At 43.1% G+C, this 17,178-nt stretch overlaps 1 protein-coding gene across 2 annotated transcripts in view; it reads left to right on the forward strand.

Moving 5' to 3' along the window:
• Window positions 1-16,496, forward strand: part of LOC105932610 (SH2B adapter protein 2) — a 30,628-nt gene extending 14,132 nt beyond the window's left edge. Inside the window, exons 2-10 of one of the 2 annotated variants that reach the window (XR_002428702.2) lie at window positions 3,568-4,498; window positions 10,280-10,381; window positions 10,553-10,644; window positions 10,970-11,070; window positions 11,175-11,336; window positions 12,382-12,584; window positions 13,612-13,786; window positions 14,971-15,567; window positions 15,611-16,496. Coding sequence is in view for 1 of the 2 variants with exons in the window: in XM_012871846.3 (XP_012727300.2) it covers window positions 3,599-4,498; window positions 10,280-10,381; window positions 10,553-10,644; window positions 10,970-11,070; window positions 11,175-11,336; window positions 12,382-12,584; window positions 13,612-13,786; window positions 14,971-15,305 (2,070 nt within the window). In the remaining variant the exon portion in view is untranslated. Of the gene's footprint in view, window positions 1-3,567; window positions 4,499-10,279; window positions 10,382-10,552; window positions 10,645-10,969; window positions 11,071-11,174; window positions 11,337-12,381; window positions 12,585-13,611; window positions 13,787-14,970 lie in introns of both variants that reach the window. The other variant, XM_012871846.3, reaches the window with a different exon arrangement.
• Window positions 16,497-17,178: the final 682 nt, after the last annotated feature.

The raw sequence follows: 17,178 nt of genomic DNA on the forward strand, positions 1-17,178 counted from the left end.
TTTATGAATGATGGCTGATATATTCCAAGATTCATGAATGCACATTATGCATGACAATAAGATATTACGCCTGATTGATTGAGTTTTGCACAAAAAACAGCTATAATGTGAATTATACCGAAATATTTGGGTTGTCTTAGTAGAAATACGTCTGTTTGATAACAAATGTATATTATTTGTAGGTTTCGCAGAACAAAGTTTTTTAAATATTCCTTATCCAGAAATTAAAAAAAAATCTCTTTATGCTATTAATTGTAGATTTCAGAGAGCAACAGGAATCATCCAATGTCTGAATCTGCAGGTTTAAACTTCACAGAAATCAGACATTGAAATGCACCTTAAAAAACTTTAATGTTGAATCTTTAATAAATGATCAAATATCTTATTTATTTATCCTAAAGTCATAATTCTGCAGCTATTGACCTGCACCGAAGGGAAGAAGAGAAGTCCCATTTCCCCGAGACTAAGTAAATCTAAGAAAGGTTTTAATTTACTGTTTGTCTTATATTTTTATTACGTCATCTCACTTATTTCCTTCACTTTAAAGTGTATAGAAACGTCACAGTGTTTTGGCACAACGTCTCAGCATCCAGGACCTTTTTGCTCCGTAATGGCTCCTCAAAGTGCTCCTGTTTGCTTCTTCTTTCTCTAATCTGGTCTGTTGTTTCATCAAATCTGCTAGCTGAGGAGAAAAAGAAAGGAGACACGCACATATAAGGCCTTATTACTTTAAAGGCATTATTTTTAACCCGTTAAATCGTCAACCCACATTGGAACTCAGAGGCGTCGTGTAGAAAAGTCTCTGGAAAGTCTGCATCAGAGAAGCATTTCGGTGCAAACCTCTTGCAGCGGATGCAGGAGAAGCCCAGCAGCTCTTATAATCTGCTCTCTCTAGCTGTCCCACTGCGTGTTGTGCCGTTCTTGTCCTCTCACGCAATATCTTCTTCTTATCTGAGAGATTTACGGTATTAAACAAACCAACATGCGTGGGATAGTTAGGCACTGTGGGACGATGCCGTGTTAGTCAGTGATGTGCAGATGCAGGGAGAGAAAGAAGACAGAGGATGGCATGTGCGTAGATGTCTGATTGGATGTGTCCACTGACAGAGTGTCATTATGACTTTGTGTTAGATTCCCAGTGTGGCGAAAAGTTTTAGCCATGATGTGATGCGGTTTGGCAGACCCGGAGCCCGAAAGGGAAAGAAGCTGATTCATGCAAACTAACATGTTGGAGAGCAGCGGAAGAAACATTGGATGACAGTGACTGTTGTCCAGAGAAATTTAACATGTTTAAAAAAAATAAAGGCTGGACAGAAAGCAATGAAGTATGTCATAAACTGGAACTGCTCACAAATGACGGAGCTTTGTGGATGAGAGCCCTCTGATCTGTGATTTCACTGATTTCCTTGGTATGCTGATGTAAAACTTTATGGTGGGTGTTCATGATTTGGAGGCAGCACATTTACTCTCCTCATCCAACATCCAACATCACAAGGAGATATATATATATATATATATATATATATATATATATATATATATATATATATATATATATATATATATATATATATATATATATATATATATATATATATATATATATATATAACAGAAATGTATTTCCTATACTAGAATATGCATTTCTAAGTGGCTTATTTGTCAGGTTAAAATAATCTTTTGATAAAAACAACCTTTAAGCTGGTGTTATACATACTTTTCATCAAGCCATGCATGAACGTTGCTTTTTTTATTGGTCTGATGCAATATTCTAATCTTAAATGTTGCGTTTTAATACCTTGAATTGGGAAAAAAATTGTGTCATAATTGACACAAATAAAGGCTTTTAAGCCATCATCAGTCTGTTAGAAAGCAGTTAATAGGCTACATATCACTGATTTCAAAACAAAGACAAAATGATGACAGCTGTGGCTTTAGCTTCTTATATCAGCATGATTAGCATGATTAGCATGACTAGTGGAAAAATTCTGTCTCTGTGTGCATTATAGGATGACCAAATGTCCTCTTTATCCCGGAGAGGTCCATTTTTTTTACGTTCACTCCATAGATCAATGAAAAAATATCTGGTTTTCATTGTTTTTGACAGAACACATAGGCATGAAATTATTTTGACTTGTCCCTGTGTGTCGGCTGTGTCCAGACTCAGGGGCTGCATCCTACGAAGGACCCGGTCTACATAGTCTCATTCTGTTTTTTTTGCATATCAAAATATGGTCGCTTCAGTGTATTAAACCTAACTTAATAGATCCTTACAATAACATAATAGGTCAACGTTTTCTAATCCAGCATGTTTGATAAAAGACAGAACTACAGTTCTTAAAGTGATAAAACAGAGAAACCAGAAACCTTTAGCTTCTGGTTATCTGCTAATGTTTAACTCCATGTTTAAAAGCAGCAGAAAATAAATTGCCCTTTTTGGAAGCTTCTCAGAGCTTCTGTACTTTCCTCTTCTGGCTTTCATTTTAAACACCTCAGTGGTTCTGATATTAGCTAACTTTGCTTCCCTTAGTAACAACTTCAACATAAAAGATTTGTTATCAGCATGATCTGTGAGAGCTTTATGAATGGAGTCTTCACTGATTTTTAGTTTTAAGCGGTTCACTGGTCAAGCATAAAATGGGCAGATTCTGAACTCAAGGGCAGATTTCTGGTGCATCTATTGTGTCAATGATATCTGGCAGAATAAAGCTAGTTCTCTCTGGTAATATTGCACTGCAAAAACAGAACTAAAAATAAGTAATATGTTGTTAAAACAAGTGTATTTTTCCTTTATTTGAGCAGGCAAACAAGATGATCTGCCAATAGAATAAGATTTTTGCACTTAAAATAGGAACAATTCATCTCCATCATCTTATTTCAAGTGGAGTATATCTAATTATCTTATTTTAGGGGTCAAAATACTCATTGCACTGGCAGATCATCTTACTTAAGATAAGATGAGATAGTCTTTATTGATCTCACATTGGAGAAATTCACATGTCACATCGGCTCAATAGTCAGTCAATATTTAGGAGTAGGAAAGGGTGCATCAATTATATACCGTGGGTCAAAAAGAAAATGAGAAAAACATAAAAATATAAAGAAAAAGAATACAAAAGAAGTCAGATGATCTCATGTGTGTATTACCTGCTCAAATCTAGGACAAAAACACCAATTTTAACATTTTAATTATTTTTTGCAGTGTGGGGTCCTAGGTTTGAATCCTGGGTCTTTTTGTGTGGAGATTGAATCTTTGCTATATGCACATGTAGGTTCTCACCATGTACTTTTTAATTCTAGTTTCCTCTCAGTGTCCAAAAGAGCATTAAATAGCTACAGCAAACAGCTAGAATTGTATTTTCCATTTTTCCCTGCATAGAAACATCTTTGGTGATACAAACAAGCTGGTTCACAGTCTGCTCCATTCACACGTCTTTCATGTTTTGACGCCATCTCACACGCAGGCTGTTCCACAGCTGTGTTTTTTAAGTGATTCAAAGCCAGCAGTTTTGTTCCCCCCCCCCCCTTGTCTCATCCACTCTGTCTTCTCGTCCTCCTTCTCCGCAGCCTCTCCTTGGTGGGTTGGCATGGCCCAGTGATGAACGGAGCGGTGCTGCCCGGTAGCCCGGAGCTTTCCTCCTCGTGCCCGCTGCCTGACTGGAGAGAGTTCTGTGAGCTCCACGCTCGAGCCTCGGCCGCAGACTTCGCCGACAAGTTCCAGCGTTTCCTCTCGGAGAACCCGTGCTACGACTCGCCCGGCGCCGACGCCAGCTTCTCGCAGCATTTCGCCAACCACTTCCTCGAGTGCTTCTCTGTGGCGCTGACCCAGGCAAAGGAAAAACAGGCGTCCTCTCCGGGGGAGGACGGCTGCAACGCGGCTACGAAATACAGCATCGTTCCATTCCTGGGAATCCAGGGTTGCCCGCTGTCCTACGGTCACGACCTCTACCAAAGGCGCAAGGACACTGGGGCTTCAAGCGAGTCTCTGGACAGCATGGACAGTGGAGGGGGAGGGATAGATGGGGGAGGCGGTGGCAGCACCTCCTCTAGGGGTCCACAGACGCACAAGATGTCAATCCTGGGACAATCTCGCAGCTCCGAGGACGTGTCAGTCAGCCACCCTAAAGCGCGTTTCAAGAAAGGCTTCTCGCTGAGGAACATGAGCCTGTGTGTTGTGGACGGGGTGAAGGAGATGTGGCACAGACGGGCCTCCCCCGAGCCTGACGCCCCCTCTGGAACCAGGAAGGCCAACGGGGGAGGCGGCGAGACGGGAGCGGGCGAGAAGTGGTCTCAGAAGCTGCGGCTTCCCCGGAGTTCCCAGGGCCACAAAGCCGAGCTGCTGGAGATCCAGAGGGAGGGGGCGCTGAGATACATGGTGGCCGACGACACGAACTGCATGGGTGCTGCGCAGTGGCAGAAGTGCCGCCTGCTGCTCAGGAAGACCAAGCGTGAAGAAGGAGGAGAGAAGTTCCTGCTGGAGTTCTACGTTCCTCCAAAGGTATACTAATGCACATTTAAAAAAAAGAAATAACCCACAAAAGTTCATAAGAATGCTATAAGTAGCTTTTTGTTTTCGTTTTATTGGACAGTTTTTGGTTTAGGGGGAAAATGTAAATGGGATTTTTCCCAGAGATCTATCCAAACAAATCAGCAAAGTTATCATACGTAAACTAAAGTAATTGCAGCTTCAGATTTAATTTGCAAATGGGCTTTTTGTTTATTTATTTGTGTTTTAGACGGAGCTGCAGCTGCCAGTACAGTCTCTCTTTCACCACAAATGACCTTGTAAAGGGTGATAAACACTTAAACCCTTTTCAGATCATTCTTCCACCATAATTATGCAGCCACGTACCCCCCCCCCCCCCAGTATGGATCAATTTCTCCTTCACCGTCGTACAAGTCAATCTGTTGAGATGACAGTCTGTGTGTGCTTTTACAGCACGCTCTGAGATTGCAGAACCGAAGGGGCGTGGTTTCCAATTTGCAGCATTCGCCTGCGTGCGAGGCGTAAAGGGCAGAGTTTATGTCACGGTTCTCATGCAGGCTTTTCAAATACATTCAGGGCTTTAAATACAACCAAAACTGTTGAGCACAATACAGCATGTTTTAAACTGCAGCGGGTTCTGCTGAGCAGCCCATTTCTCAGGTCAGACACACCCTGGATGATCATGTGTTGCCTCTGCACCGCCTGCAGCTTCTACAGCTGTCTTCCCGATGCAATATACCAAGGCAAGGCAAGGCAAGTTCATTCGTATAGCGCATTTCAGTAACAAGATAATTTAAAGTGCCGTACATGAACAGTACACAAGAAAAGAGAATGTAGAGAGGAAAGCACATTGAGGTGGAAATGTTGCAGCAGGTTGAGATGAATTGGAATACAAACTTAATTAGATTAAGTTTCAGAGAACTACAACAGTTTAAATTGAACATTTACATTTAAAGGCAACTCTAACAAAATGTGTTTTTAACCTTGATTTAAAGGAACTCAGGCTTTCAGCACTTTTACAGATTTCTGGGAGTTTGTTCATCTTCATCTTTTTTTTTATAGACATTTTAGAGGTTTGTTCAAAATTTGCATGATAGCTGGAAGGACACATGGCTAGTCTCACCCTTTACAGTTCATCGTGATTACAGGTTTGTGATTACCCCCTGAGGTGGATCTGGGAGGTAATATCAGCGAATTGACTTCAGGACCTTTCAGTTTGCCATGTAAAGATAACATGTAGCTCAAGAAACCAAATGAAAGGGTCTTTAGATTACGAGAAAAAAAAAAAGATTTGTTGCACGGACAAAAATCATCTGTAAAGCCTATAATACTTTTTTCGCCTGCCCTTTTGGCACAGCTGACACAGAATCACAAACCGTACAGCAACAACAGATATTTAACTTTGCTACTTTAATGGCATGTTCTATTGTCTTTCTCATTTTGAGGAGTAGCTAACAAGCTTACTTAGATTTTATTTCTAAGGGAAACAGGAAGTTGGGGAAATCTAACACTGATCAACTACAACCAGTCAAGTGTGTAATACAATTCAAGGATTTTGGGACTGGTGGGATGAGATCATGCAGCTGTAATAACAAACTAATTTATTTAGAGGGTTTTTTTAAAACATCTTTTCCAGGTGTACCAATACTTTTGGCGCTCACAATGCATAATGTGCACGTGTCCATATAGAAAGCTTGAAACTTCAACGTCATCAAATATTTTCCAAAGGTTTGTGCAGTTTTCAGGTTAAACTAGAGGTGAAAAAAAATCAATGATGGAAGTAGCGTGAGCCGCAGCCCTCCTGAAGGCCAGATTAAAATTCAGCTATGCGATCCAGCCCCTGGTCTCGCTGAGTAGCGCAGGTCGAAACCTCACACTCCCGAGCAATGCATGCACCTTTCGGATTTGCCTTCATGGGATTTCCACGTCGCTGCCCGTGACCTTAAGTAGGCCAAGAGGCTGTGCAGCTGAGTGTGTGTAAATCCGCCGCCGTCTTTTGATCGTAGCCGGTGGGAATGTGGTGGGAATGCGGAGAGAGGGGTGGGGGGGGGACGGGGACAAAGAAAGGAGGCTGCTTCATTGATTTTTACAAGGCAAGAGGATCTCAAAGTTTTTTTTTCATGTTCGCATTGATTGCTTCCTCATCTTTGGCTGGACAGGTGCTGTGACAAACAGGAAAAAAGGAACCAAAACAGTTTAAGCGGCGACCTCAAACTCTGCCAAGTCAGTGAGGACCACAAGAGGAACAAACAAAGAGGAATGATTTAGCCTCATGGTGTCGATCTTTTTTTCGAGCCGCTGTTCTCCGTAGACGGAGCCAAGACGAGGAGGAGGCGCCTTGACGACAGCTTAATTTAACACATCTCAGCCGGACGGAGCTCTTTTACCTCCACCGTCCTGTTCACATGTTACAAATCACAGCAGTGCTCACTCCATGTTGCTGAAGAGATAAACTGACTGGAAAAAAAAGGTCACTTGTGCACGCTCTTGGCTCTGGCTTGGTTCCTGCCGGGGTCAGCAATCTGCCGGCTGCTCTGCGCGGCAGAGACGGCAACACTGCAGCAACTGTCTGCATTATGACACGACAAAGGGCGCTGGGGTGACCCACTCGCAATCCGGTTAACAGCACCCGAAATAACATGTAGCCACAGCAGATGGATGCACAGTGTAATAGTCTAATGCACATTATAACCAACACTACTGACTTGACAGATGGAACAGCAAGCTGTCACTGACACCCAGGTCAGAAAAATCTGGTTGCTAAAGAAACTGGCCGATCAGAGTCCTGTATCCAGGAGTATTAATGGAAAGTTAGGTGGAAGGAAAACGTCAATGGGAAAATGGTCCACAAGCAACAGGGATAAATGCAGGTTTGAGGGGACCGTGAAACAAAAATCCTTCAAGATTAACAGACGGCTCTTAATAAATCATAAATAAATCTGATTATTATTTCAAGGTCTGGTCTGGAGTGCAAGTTGTAAGGTTTGTAAAATTAGGAAAACAATGTATAGTGGTGATTCATGAAAGCTATTTAAACTTTATCAGTTAATTGACATTCTACCATTTTTTTATACAAGGTACCCTGAACTGACCAAGTCCTTTTTTTTCTTTTTACCACTGACTTAAAGTATTCTCAACTCTGATAAAGATGAGTAAAAAAGTCTTAAAATTAAAAGTTATTCTTTTATCACAGCAGCATAATTTCCAGCTACACAATGTAAAAAAAAAAAAAAAGCCAGCCTTGAATTTTAATGACATTGCCAATCCTATAGCAACTACAATGGTTCCTATAAAATGTTCTGTTTTCTCAAACTGAGTTTCATAAGTCAGGACGTTGCTACGTGATAATAGCTGCTCCTGTCTGGCTTGACCAGACCCCAGGTTTAACTTGCTGCTCCCCACAGTGAGGAAGACGGTGAGGAAGATGAAATAATAATAAAAAAAAAACTCTCTAAAGCTTAATGACTGGTAGAGCTTCCGCAAAGGTGCCATCTTGGGGTCCACCAAGTCTCCTTGAAAACTATTAGTTTCGACCCATATTTTTGGAAATGTGCTGTACTTTATGTCCTTCCATCATGAATGGAAAAGTGTGCGGTTTGCTAAATGTTACCGGCACTTTAACTGGAATCAGGAACTTTAGTCTAAGGTTGAGCTTTTGACCAGCAGTCCGGAGTAACACAAAGGATGGAAACATGAAAAAAACTTAATTCCCCCTGTGAAGTATGGTGGAGGATCTGTAATAGGGCTGGAAAATAGATAGAAAATTAAAAAATATTGAGATTTAACAAAAAAAGAGATATAAAATGAGAGTATATCGCTTATAGTGAGATGGTCTATGTTGTGTTATAATTATACTTTTATGTATTTATTGCAGTAGGTTATTTTTCAGCTGTTTCTCATATTTATCTACAACAGTTTGTTTAAAAATGTGCCTGTGAGATATTTGGAATAAAGTTTTGATTCAGAGATGCCTTTTTATAATTACTTTATGAAAAGACACACAGGCGGATAATTACCTCTGAGACTTGCATCACAATTGAAATATACAGGAAGTAGTTGATGGTTAAATACAGGAAGTGTTTTTTTTTTGTTTTACATTTGATCCACAAAAAAAAATAAAAAAATAAAAATTGTGGCATGGATGGCAGCCAGCCACACAGGCAGATTGAGACCAAAACAGTGTTACTCCAGGCAGATCAGCTGATAAGCCTCTGCCAGACGATCACTCTGCCTCCTTCTTGCTCTGTCTCCCCTCCTGACAAACACACACACACACACACACACACACACACACACACACACACACACACACACACACACACACGCACAACTAAATGAGCACAAAATACACATAAATTGCTGGCTGCAACATGCTCATGGAGTCTGATTGAAGATTACCATGTGGATGAGTCTCTCTGCAGACGGTCTGCTGGGACCGGCTCTCTCTCCATCCGCCCTCTTGTAAACTTGTTCTGTTGAACGTGTTATTTATCAGCCTGCAGGAGTAATTGCTGTGATGAAGTGGGAAAAAGGAAACTGAGGGAAACGGACTACTTTAGCTTAGAGCAGATGTGTTTTTTTAGAGTTTTTTTTTAGCTCTTCCTTATTCCTGTCGTTGGCCAGGTTTTTATCCTGCTTCTTCTATTACATCCACACTTTTAGGCTCAGCTGTTTTGCTTAAAGGTAAATATATTGTTTGTACTCATGAATTAAAACTTTAATTATGGATCCAAAGTTATTTCTTTGTTTTGGTTTAAGTGATCTGGACTTTATTTTAATGTTGACGTTTTTTTTGGCTGCTTTTAACTCATTTTCAGTTTACTTCCTGGCATTAATGTCCACAGTAATGTTTGTTTTGTTAAACACATAAGAAAGGAGAAAATACTTTTAAATTGGATTTCCAGGAACTAGTAGTTCCATCCATCCATCCATCCATCCATCCATCCATCCATCCATCCGCCATTCAGTCTCTTCATCCATCCATCCATCCATCCATCCATCCATCCATCCATCCATCCATCCATCCATCCATCCATCATTCAGTGTCTTCGTCCATCCATCCATCCATCCATCCATCCATCCATCCATCCATCCATCCATCCATTTGTCATTCAGTCTCTTCGTCCATCCATCCATCCATCCATCCATCCATCCATCCATCCATCCATCCATCCATCCATCCATCCATCCGTCATTCAGTGTCTTCGTCCATCCATCCATCCATCCATCCATCCATCCATCCATCCATTTGTCATTCAGTCTCTTCGTCCATCCATCCATCCATCCATCCATCCATCCATCCATCCATCCATCCATCCATCCGTCATTCAGTCTCTTCCTCCATCCATCCGTCATTCAGTCTCTTCATCCATCCATCCATCCATCCATCCATCCATCCATCCATCTGTCATTCATTGTCTTCGTCCATCCATCCATCCATCCATCCATCCATCCATCCATCCATCCATCCATCCATCCATCCATCCATCCATTTGTCATTCAGTCCTCTTCATCCATCCATCCATCCATCCATCCATCCATCCATCCATCCATCCATCCATCCATCCATCCATCCATCCATCCATCCATCCATCCATCCATCCATCCAACACCTGACAGGAAGGGTAAACTCAACCAGGTCCAACTTTCAAATTTCTTTCGAGGAAACTTAATCCTGAAGATACTAATCCAGCTGCTAATTCTTTTTTATTCTTTAATCTTTAACTTGTTGTTAAATAGGTATGCCAAACAATAAGTGATCTTTAATGATTCAGTTTTGTCCTTTGGTTCTAGTGCTCGAAGCCTAAAGTGAACATCCCCCTCTCAGCCATAGTGGAGGTGAGGACCACCATGCCACTGGAGATGCCCGACAAGGACAACACTTTTGTTCTGAAGGTACGCTCCCCTCACACCAACTGAGTCAGTTAAAACGCACAAATGGGAAAACTCAGCGGCATACAGGTGACTTTAAGCCGGAGAAGAGGTCGCAGGGAAACAGGCGGGGCGGCGGCATGATCCGGTGAAGGAAGCTCAGCGTGTGATTGATGCGTTTGGCTGCTTTCACAGGTGGAAAACGGGGGAGAATACATCCTGGAGACCATCGACTCGCTGCAGAAAAACTCCTGGGTTGCTGACATCCAGGACTGCATAGACCCCGGGTAAACGGCAGATAAATATTTGTTGTTGACTGAAGAAGGAGAGAGGAGGAGAGAGGACGGAGAGGAAAACACACATTAATCATCCAATTAGTGGCCTTTTTGACAGGCTGTTTGAGCGCAAACATTGGCCGTTTTCCGCTGCTCAGTTTTCGGTATTAGTGGACGTTTGTCCACACGGGTCGTTATATAAACACAAAGACTTTTTATGTTCCTGTTTGCAGGAAGTGGTTGCGCGTAGAACCATGTTAGGACACAGTTAATGTTTGTTTGCTCGTGTGTGTGTATACGCTCCTGCGGTTGCTCTGACCCGGCTTCTTGTGTATAGAGACAGCGGCGATGACATCGAGCTGGCATCATGTCCTCACGGTCAGGCCTCCAAAGACTGCTCCATGGTGGCCTCTTGCAGCTGCGAGCTGCTTTCCGAGGGTGAGCCGAAGCTTCACCCTTCCCTTCATGTTGACCACTGTTTACATGCTTTTGATCCTGAAAAATGCGTTGATATTTATTTCTAAAAAAAACCTGTTTTTTAGGTGTGTACCGCGCTCCGGAGAGGTCCTGTCCCTCAGCAGCAGATCATTACAGTACCTCCTCAGTACGATGCAGGGAGCCTCCTTTCACTCAGCACCCGTCACACATGCCTTTAGAGCGCTTCCTGCAGTCCCCGGAGGCTCAGAGCTCCAACTCTTCTGCAGGTAACAACGCGTTCCTTTGCTTTTTCTCTCAGGATAATCTGACAGCAGCTGGCAGATGTATTCATACACCTTGCACGCTTTCGCATTTTGCCACAATTCAACCACAAACTTGAATGTATTGTATCAGGATTTTACGTGCTAGACCAACACAAAGCACACTGGGATATTATGAAGTGGAAAGAAAAAAAAAATACGTGTGGTTCTCAAGGTCTTTTTCAATTACAAATCTGTAAAGTGTGGCATGCATGCGCGTTCATGACGTGGCTTTTGTTGGAATTACATCTGCAAGTCCTATAGGTTATGACATATAAAGACTGAAATTTATGGCCGGTATTCTTTTCAAAATAGCTCAAAGTCAGTCAACTTGAGTGGAGAGTGTTCATGAACTGCAATGTTCAAGTCTTGCACGAATAGTGTTCTACATGTCGGCTAAAAGTCCAATTTTGGTTCCCTCCGACCAGATTTTCACGTCTTCTCTGTCTCCTATATGAATTGTGGCAAAGCAGACTACCTTTTCCTTTTAAAACGTGCTTTCTTCTTGCCACTCTTCCATAAAGGCCAGGTTTGTGGAGCGCATGGCTTATACCTCCTGGGCTGAGGATCTGTGCAGCTCCTCCAGTGTTACTATGAGCCTCTTAGATGCTTCTCCTCACTCAGCCTGTCAGTCAGTCTAGGTGTCTTGTTAAAACTGCAGTTGTTGCCGTAGTTCTTCCATTCTCAGTGGATGGACAGAGCTCTGTGTGATGTTCAAAGCTTGGGTAATATTTTATAACCTACCCCTGCTATAAACTTCTCTACAGCGTGACCCGTCTGCAGGGACACAGTTTGTTCACTAACGTCCCCCCAAACAAACCGACTGAGCTGGAATAGAAAACTCAATTTTTGTTTGCAAAAACCTGAAAACGATGTGTACTTTTCCTTCTAAACGACTAGTAAGTGTTGGTCTACTGCATTAAATATATATGTGGTTGTAACGTGACATCAAGTTCAAATGCAGGAATAGTTTTTCAGAAAAAACAAATCCCAGGTCTTTGTCTGTGTTCAGGTGGCGGCGAAGGAACAAAAGAGCCAGAGGGCGACGCCAGCTTGGCAGGCTACCCGTGGTTTCACGGTACTCTGTCTCGTGTGCGAGCGGCTCAGCTGGTGCTTGCCGGCGGGGCCAGGAGCCACGGGCTCTTCGTGATCCGTCAGAGCGAGACGAGGCCGGGCGAGTACGTTCTCACCTTCAACTTCCAGGGCAAAGCCAAGGTAAGACTTTGTGAGGAGAGGAAGGCAGTCCTATAGCCCCATTGACACTACCCTTGTTAAACCGATCCATGCCGAGTTCGGACCAAGCTTGGATCAGTTAACCGTGCCGAGCTTGGTTCTAACGACCGTTTACACATCACGCTATCTCAGTTCCTTGGTTCCTCGCCTCTTAGTGACGATCCATGGTATTACTGCTCTCTAGGATTGAAGGAGGGACTCAAGCAAATCAAAATGGCGGCGCCCGTAACATTCAGGAAGTTATGCTTGGTTATAATTGCTTTTTGCGGAGAGTCAGGCGAAGAAGGCAACCTTTGGTGAATTTACTTGACAGAGTCGGCTTTTGGGACGTGGATAAGACAAACAAACGTCTAATCAGGGCTTACAGACGCAGGAAACGACAGACATTGAGGTTCATCACGCTGCTAAGCAGAATTATCACTGGAAATCGTGTGGCACGGTAGGGAAGCTAGTATTATTATGAATGTCTGAAACCGCAAAACTAGTCAGCTGACTGTAAGGAGATGACGCGGTCTGCTCATGCGCTCTTTGTTATCAGAGAACTGGTTCTACTGTCTCCTTACACTCTGCCTGAAACTAGCAACAACCCAAATAGTGTTTTGCTTTAACGATCAAATATTCATGATTATTGATCTAATAGTTTTAGCCTAATTCTTTTAAAGCCTGATGCAGCAGCTTCTGTAGCCGACAGTCAGCTAAGTTGTCATCTTCTTAGAGAAGTCTCTTCCAAAAAAAGGTTTGCTCTGATATGCAACGCGATCCCTGACCATCGCATCCTGCCAGCCGGCTGTGTTGAGGAAGTGTCAGTTGCCATCACTTCCTCCGGTGTCAGCCTTGGCCTGCTGTCGGTCTGCTCCCACAGCAAGACGCTTCTTGGCTAATGCCCTGCCCTCTTTCTTGGTCTCTGTGTATCAGCTGTGGCGTTTTGTCTTTCTTTATCATGTGCACTTCCTTCCTATACCAATTTAAATGAATGTTCTCATTAATGTTTCCCTTTTCCTCCCGGCAGCATTTACGTCTGTCTGTTAACGAGAACGGGCAGTGCCATGTCCACCACTTGTGGTTCCACACGGTAACAGATATGCTGAGACACTTCCACGCCCACCCGATTCCCCTGGAGTCCGGAGGATCCGCTGACATCACATTACGCTCATATGTGCAGGTTCAGCGAAGCTCCACTGCAGGTATCTTAACCACATATTTAAACAGTTTGCATAGAACGTGTGGAGGGCCCTCCAAAGGCAATTTCATGGTGTTTAACATACTTTGCAAAATAAAATCTGAAAAGTCTGGTGTATGTTTGTATTCGGCTCCCTTCAATATCTTAAAATAACTCTGTTGGCTGATCAAAGAAAGAGGACATTAAATAAAAAAAAGAAATGTTTTTGCTACTTACAATGAAATTAGAATAAAGTAAATGAAAAATAACAGGGTAAACAAAACACTTTGTGCCGTTAAAGAAGATTATAAGTTTCTTCAAACATCCTTCTGCATCAATCATCTGTGCTGGTGGGAAAATATTTGCATCATTTTTAAGTTGTGAGTTGCAAATCCAGGGGCCAAAAAGGGCTAAAAAATGGTTAAAACCCATGAATCCATTCCTGTCATTTCATAATCATGTGCTACTTTGTTTTTTTGGTCTGTCTATCGCATAAAATCCCACTAAAGTACGTTGCAATTTGTTGTAACTGGACTAAATCCACTGGATCCCAGGTTTTGCACATTCCCATGATTGTGTTGTTCGTCCTGTGCAGCTATTGAGTTCAATGTGATTTCCAACAAATAAATATGTCCGTTAAACCTCTTACCCCCTAAATCTAAGTTAGGAAGAACTTGCAGGTGGCTGCTGGTGTTGATGGATAGCAGAATGTGTGCTAAGAGACTAAAAGACCTTCCTTCATCCAACCACTGCTCCTGCCCTCCACTGTCCTTGGATAAATGGCCTCCTTTGCAGCAGAGAGGGGGTGGGTGGGGTGGGGTTGAGGGGGGGAGAGCAACTATGCAGCTGAAGTTTTGCATGCAGGCTGAGACTCTGACTCCACCCCGGTGGTCACAAAGAGGCCCTCTGTTTTTCCAAACGCAGGACCTTCACACACTCTTACTCTCACACGCATGCAAATAAAATGAGGGTTTGATTCCGAGTTTAAAAGGCTTTATTGATGCGCTGGTCAGGCGTGTCTTTGGCCTCAGTGTTGTTGGTGTTTTCGCCCACCAAGAAAAAAGGATAATAAAGGAAGCCCACACTGCCTGTGTTTACACGTCACTCCATGAAGGAGCCTTTTACTCATAACTTTCCAGTAGGACCAACAAACAGTTTTTTTTTTGTATCTGTCCACTTTTAAAAGATGTCTTTCTTCTTCTGCTACAGATACGACCGTGCCTCCAGTTTTCACTCCTCCCAGGGATGCATCCTGCAGGACGGATCCAGCTCAGCCGACTCTTCATCCTCCCGGGACCGCCGCTCCTGCAGGCCCGGCATCTGACGGCGCCCTGTCCTCGAGCACCTCCTCCTCACCCACTGCCCTCCCGTCCCTCTCCCGAAGTGACCCCGGTACAGGGCTGGGCGTGGGAGGGGGGCTGCAGAGCCGGAGTAACAGCTCCGAACGTCTTCTGGAGGCCTCGAGCGGAGCGTCCGAGGATTACCACGACGCCGACGGGACCCGGAGAGCCCGTGCCGTGGAGAACCAGTACTCTTTCTACTAAACAACCCAAAAACAGGGCTTTGGCTTGTTTTTATCCTGAAAATATAAGGCATCGTGGACCATTATGCACATTGAGAGAATGGTCCAAATCACTCCTCATTTCCTCTGTTTGTTTGGGTTTTTTTTTTTTTTTTTTTTTCAAGGAAGTTTCCTGTATCTTGGAAGTAGAAAGCAAATGATGCCAAGCGGTGTTTCCACACTAACAAATTCCTGTTGCTTGAGTCAAATCAGATATCAAGGATGCACCAGACATAAAGCAAGAGGTTAAAATCAGATATCAAGGATGCACCAGACATAAAGCAAGAGGTTAAAATGCACAACAAACTCAAAAGGTGTGGATGACTGTAGGCAGTTATCCAAACGGAGTCATATGGCTTCGATTCACCTCCTCTAACCATTTCCTGCTCAGCCTTACCCACAGTTCCCCAGGAGCGGAGCCTGTGTCACCGCCCTGCCAGAGGACTGAGGGTCTGAAATGACCCTGCAGAAACCCCGCCCCCCCCCCTCAGCTCCTCAGAGCATCCTGTTAATGTTTGTAAAGCTGCTTTGAATCTGTCCCGGATATCCTTGCTGTCCCTGCGGGGTTTTCTCTTCAGAGCCCTGCTCTGGGTCTTTACACTAACACGAGGTACAGCTATCACACGTGTTAGCGTTAGCGTTTAGCGTTAGCTGAGAGATATTTTTCCTAGACATGAACTGCCTGAGGGGCTTTGGTGCCTGACAGTTAGCCTGGACTGTGACAGACTGAAGCAGATGACAAGGAGGAGTTTTGTTAATTTCCCAAAAAAAATGTAATTTCAGGTGATAAATCTGCTCAATCTTTGGTTAAAATCTACAGTGTCTTGCAGAAGTATTCATATAACCCTTGAACCTGTCCCCATTTTGTCACGTCCCAACCACAAAGTTAAAGTTATTTCATTAGATTTTATGTGTCAGACCAACACAAAGTAGCGCATAATGGTGAGGTGGAAGGAAAATTATATATATTTTTTAATTTATAAGTGAATATCTGGAATGTGCTGCATGCATTTGCACTCTGTCCCATTTACCCTTATAAACCGATAAAATTGTAACCAGCCACCTTCAGAGTCCACCTGCGTGACATTTGATCTCTGCATAAATCCAGCTGTTCTGTGAAGGCCACGGAGCGTTGTTGGAGAACATTAGCGGAACAAGACCAAGGAACACGGCAGACAGGTCAGGGATAAAAGTGTGGAGAAATTTAGGCAAGGCAAGGCAAATGTATTTGTATAGCACAATTCAGTACAAAGACAATGCAAAGTGCTTTACATGATTAAAATATAGCAAAATAAAACAGAATAAAAGCAAGTAGGAATAAAATGTAGATGTGGTGATTCAGTTAACTAGAACAGTTGAAGGCAATCTTAAACAAATGTGTTTTTAATCTTTATTTAAAGGAACTCAGGCTTTCCGCACCTTTACAATTTTCTGGAAGTTTGTTCCAGATAAGTGGAGCATAGGAACTAAATGCTGCTCCTCCTTGCTCCTACTTGACATTTAAAGATGGATTAGGTTATAAAACAATACCCCGAGCTTTGAAGATCTCACACAGCTCCGGTCAATCCATAATCTGAAGATGGAAAGAGGAACGGCACCACTGCAAACCAACCAAATCATTCACTTAAAGTGTAAGGAGAAGCAGGGAGAGGCTTTGGATTTCTGCAAATCCAAAACTCTCGGTTGGAGAATCGGTTGTCAGGAAGACGTTTCCTCGTGAACTCCACAAATCTAGCCATGTAGGAGAAAGAGCAGACATATGGAAGGGTCAAAGGAGAACAAAACAGCCAATCAAGACACCATATGTGATGGAAAACTTAGCACTGCTCCTCACACTGACTGAACACAGTACCCCC

This window comes from Fundulus heteroclitus, chromosome 18 (genome assembly GCF_011125445.2).
Source record: "Fundulus heteroclitus isolate FHET01 chromosome 18, MU-UCD_Fhet_4.1, whole genome shotgun sequence".
NCBI lineage: Eukaryota > Metazoa > Chordata > Actinopteri > Cyprinodontiformes > Fundulidae > Fundulus > Fundulus heteroclitus.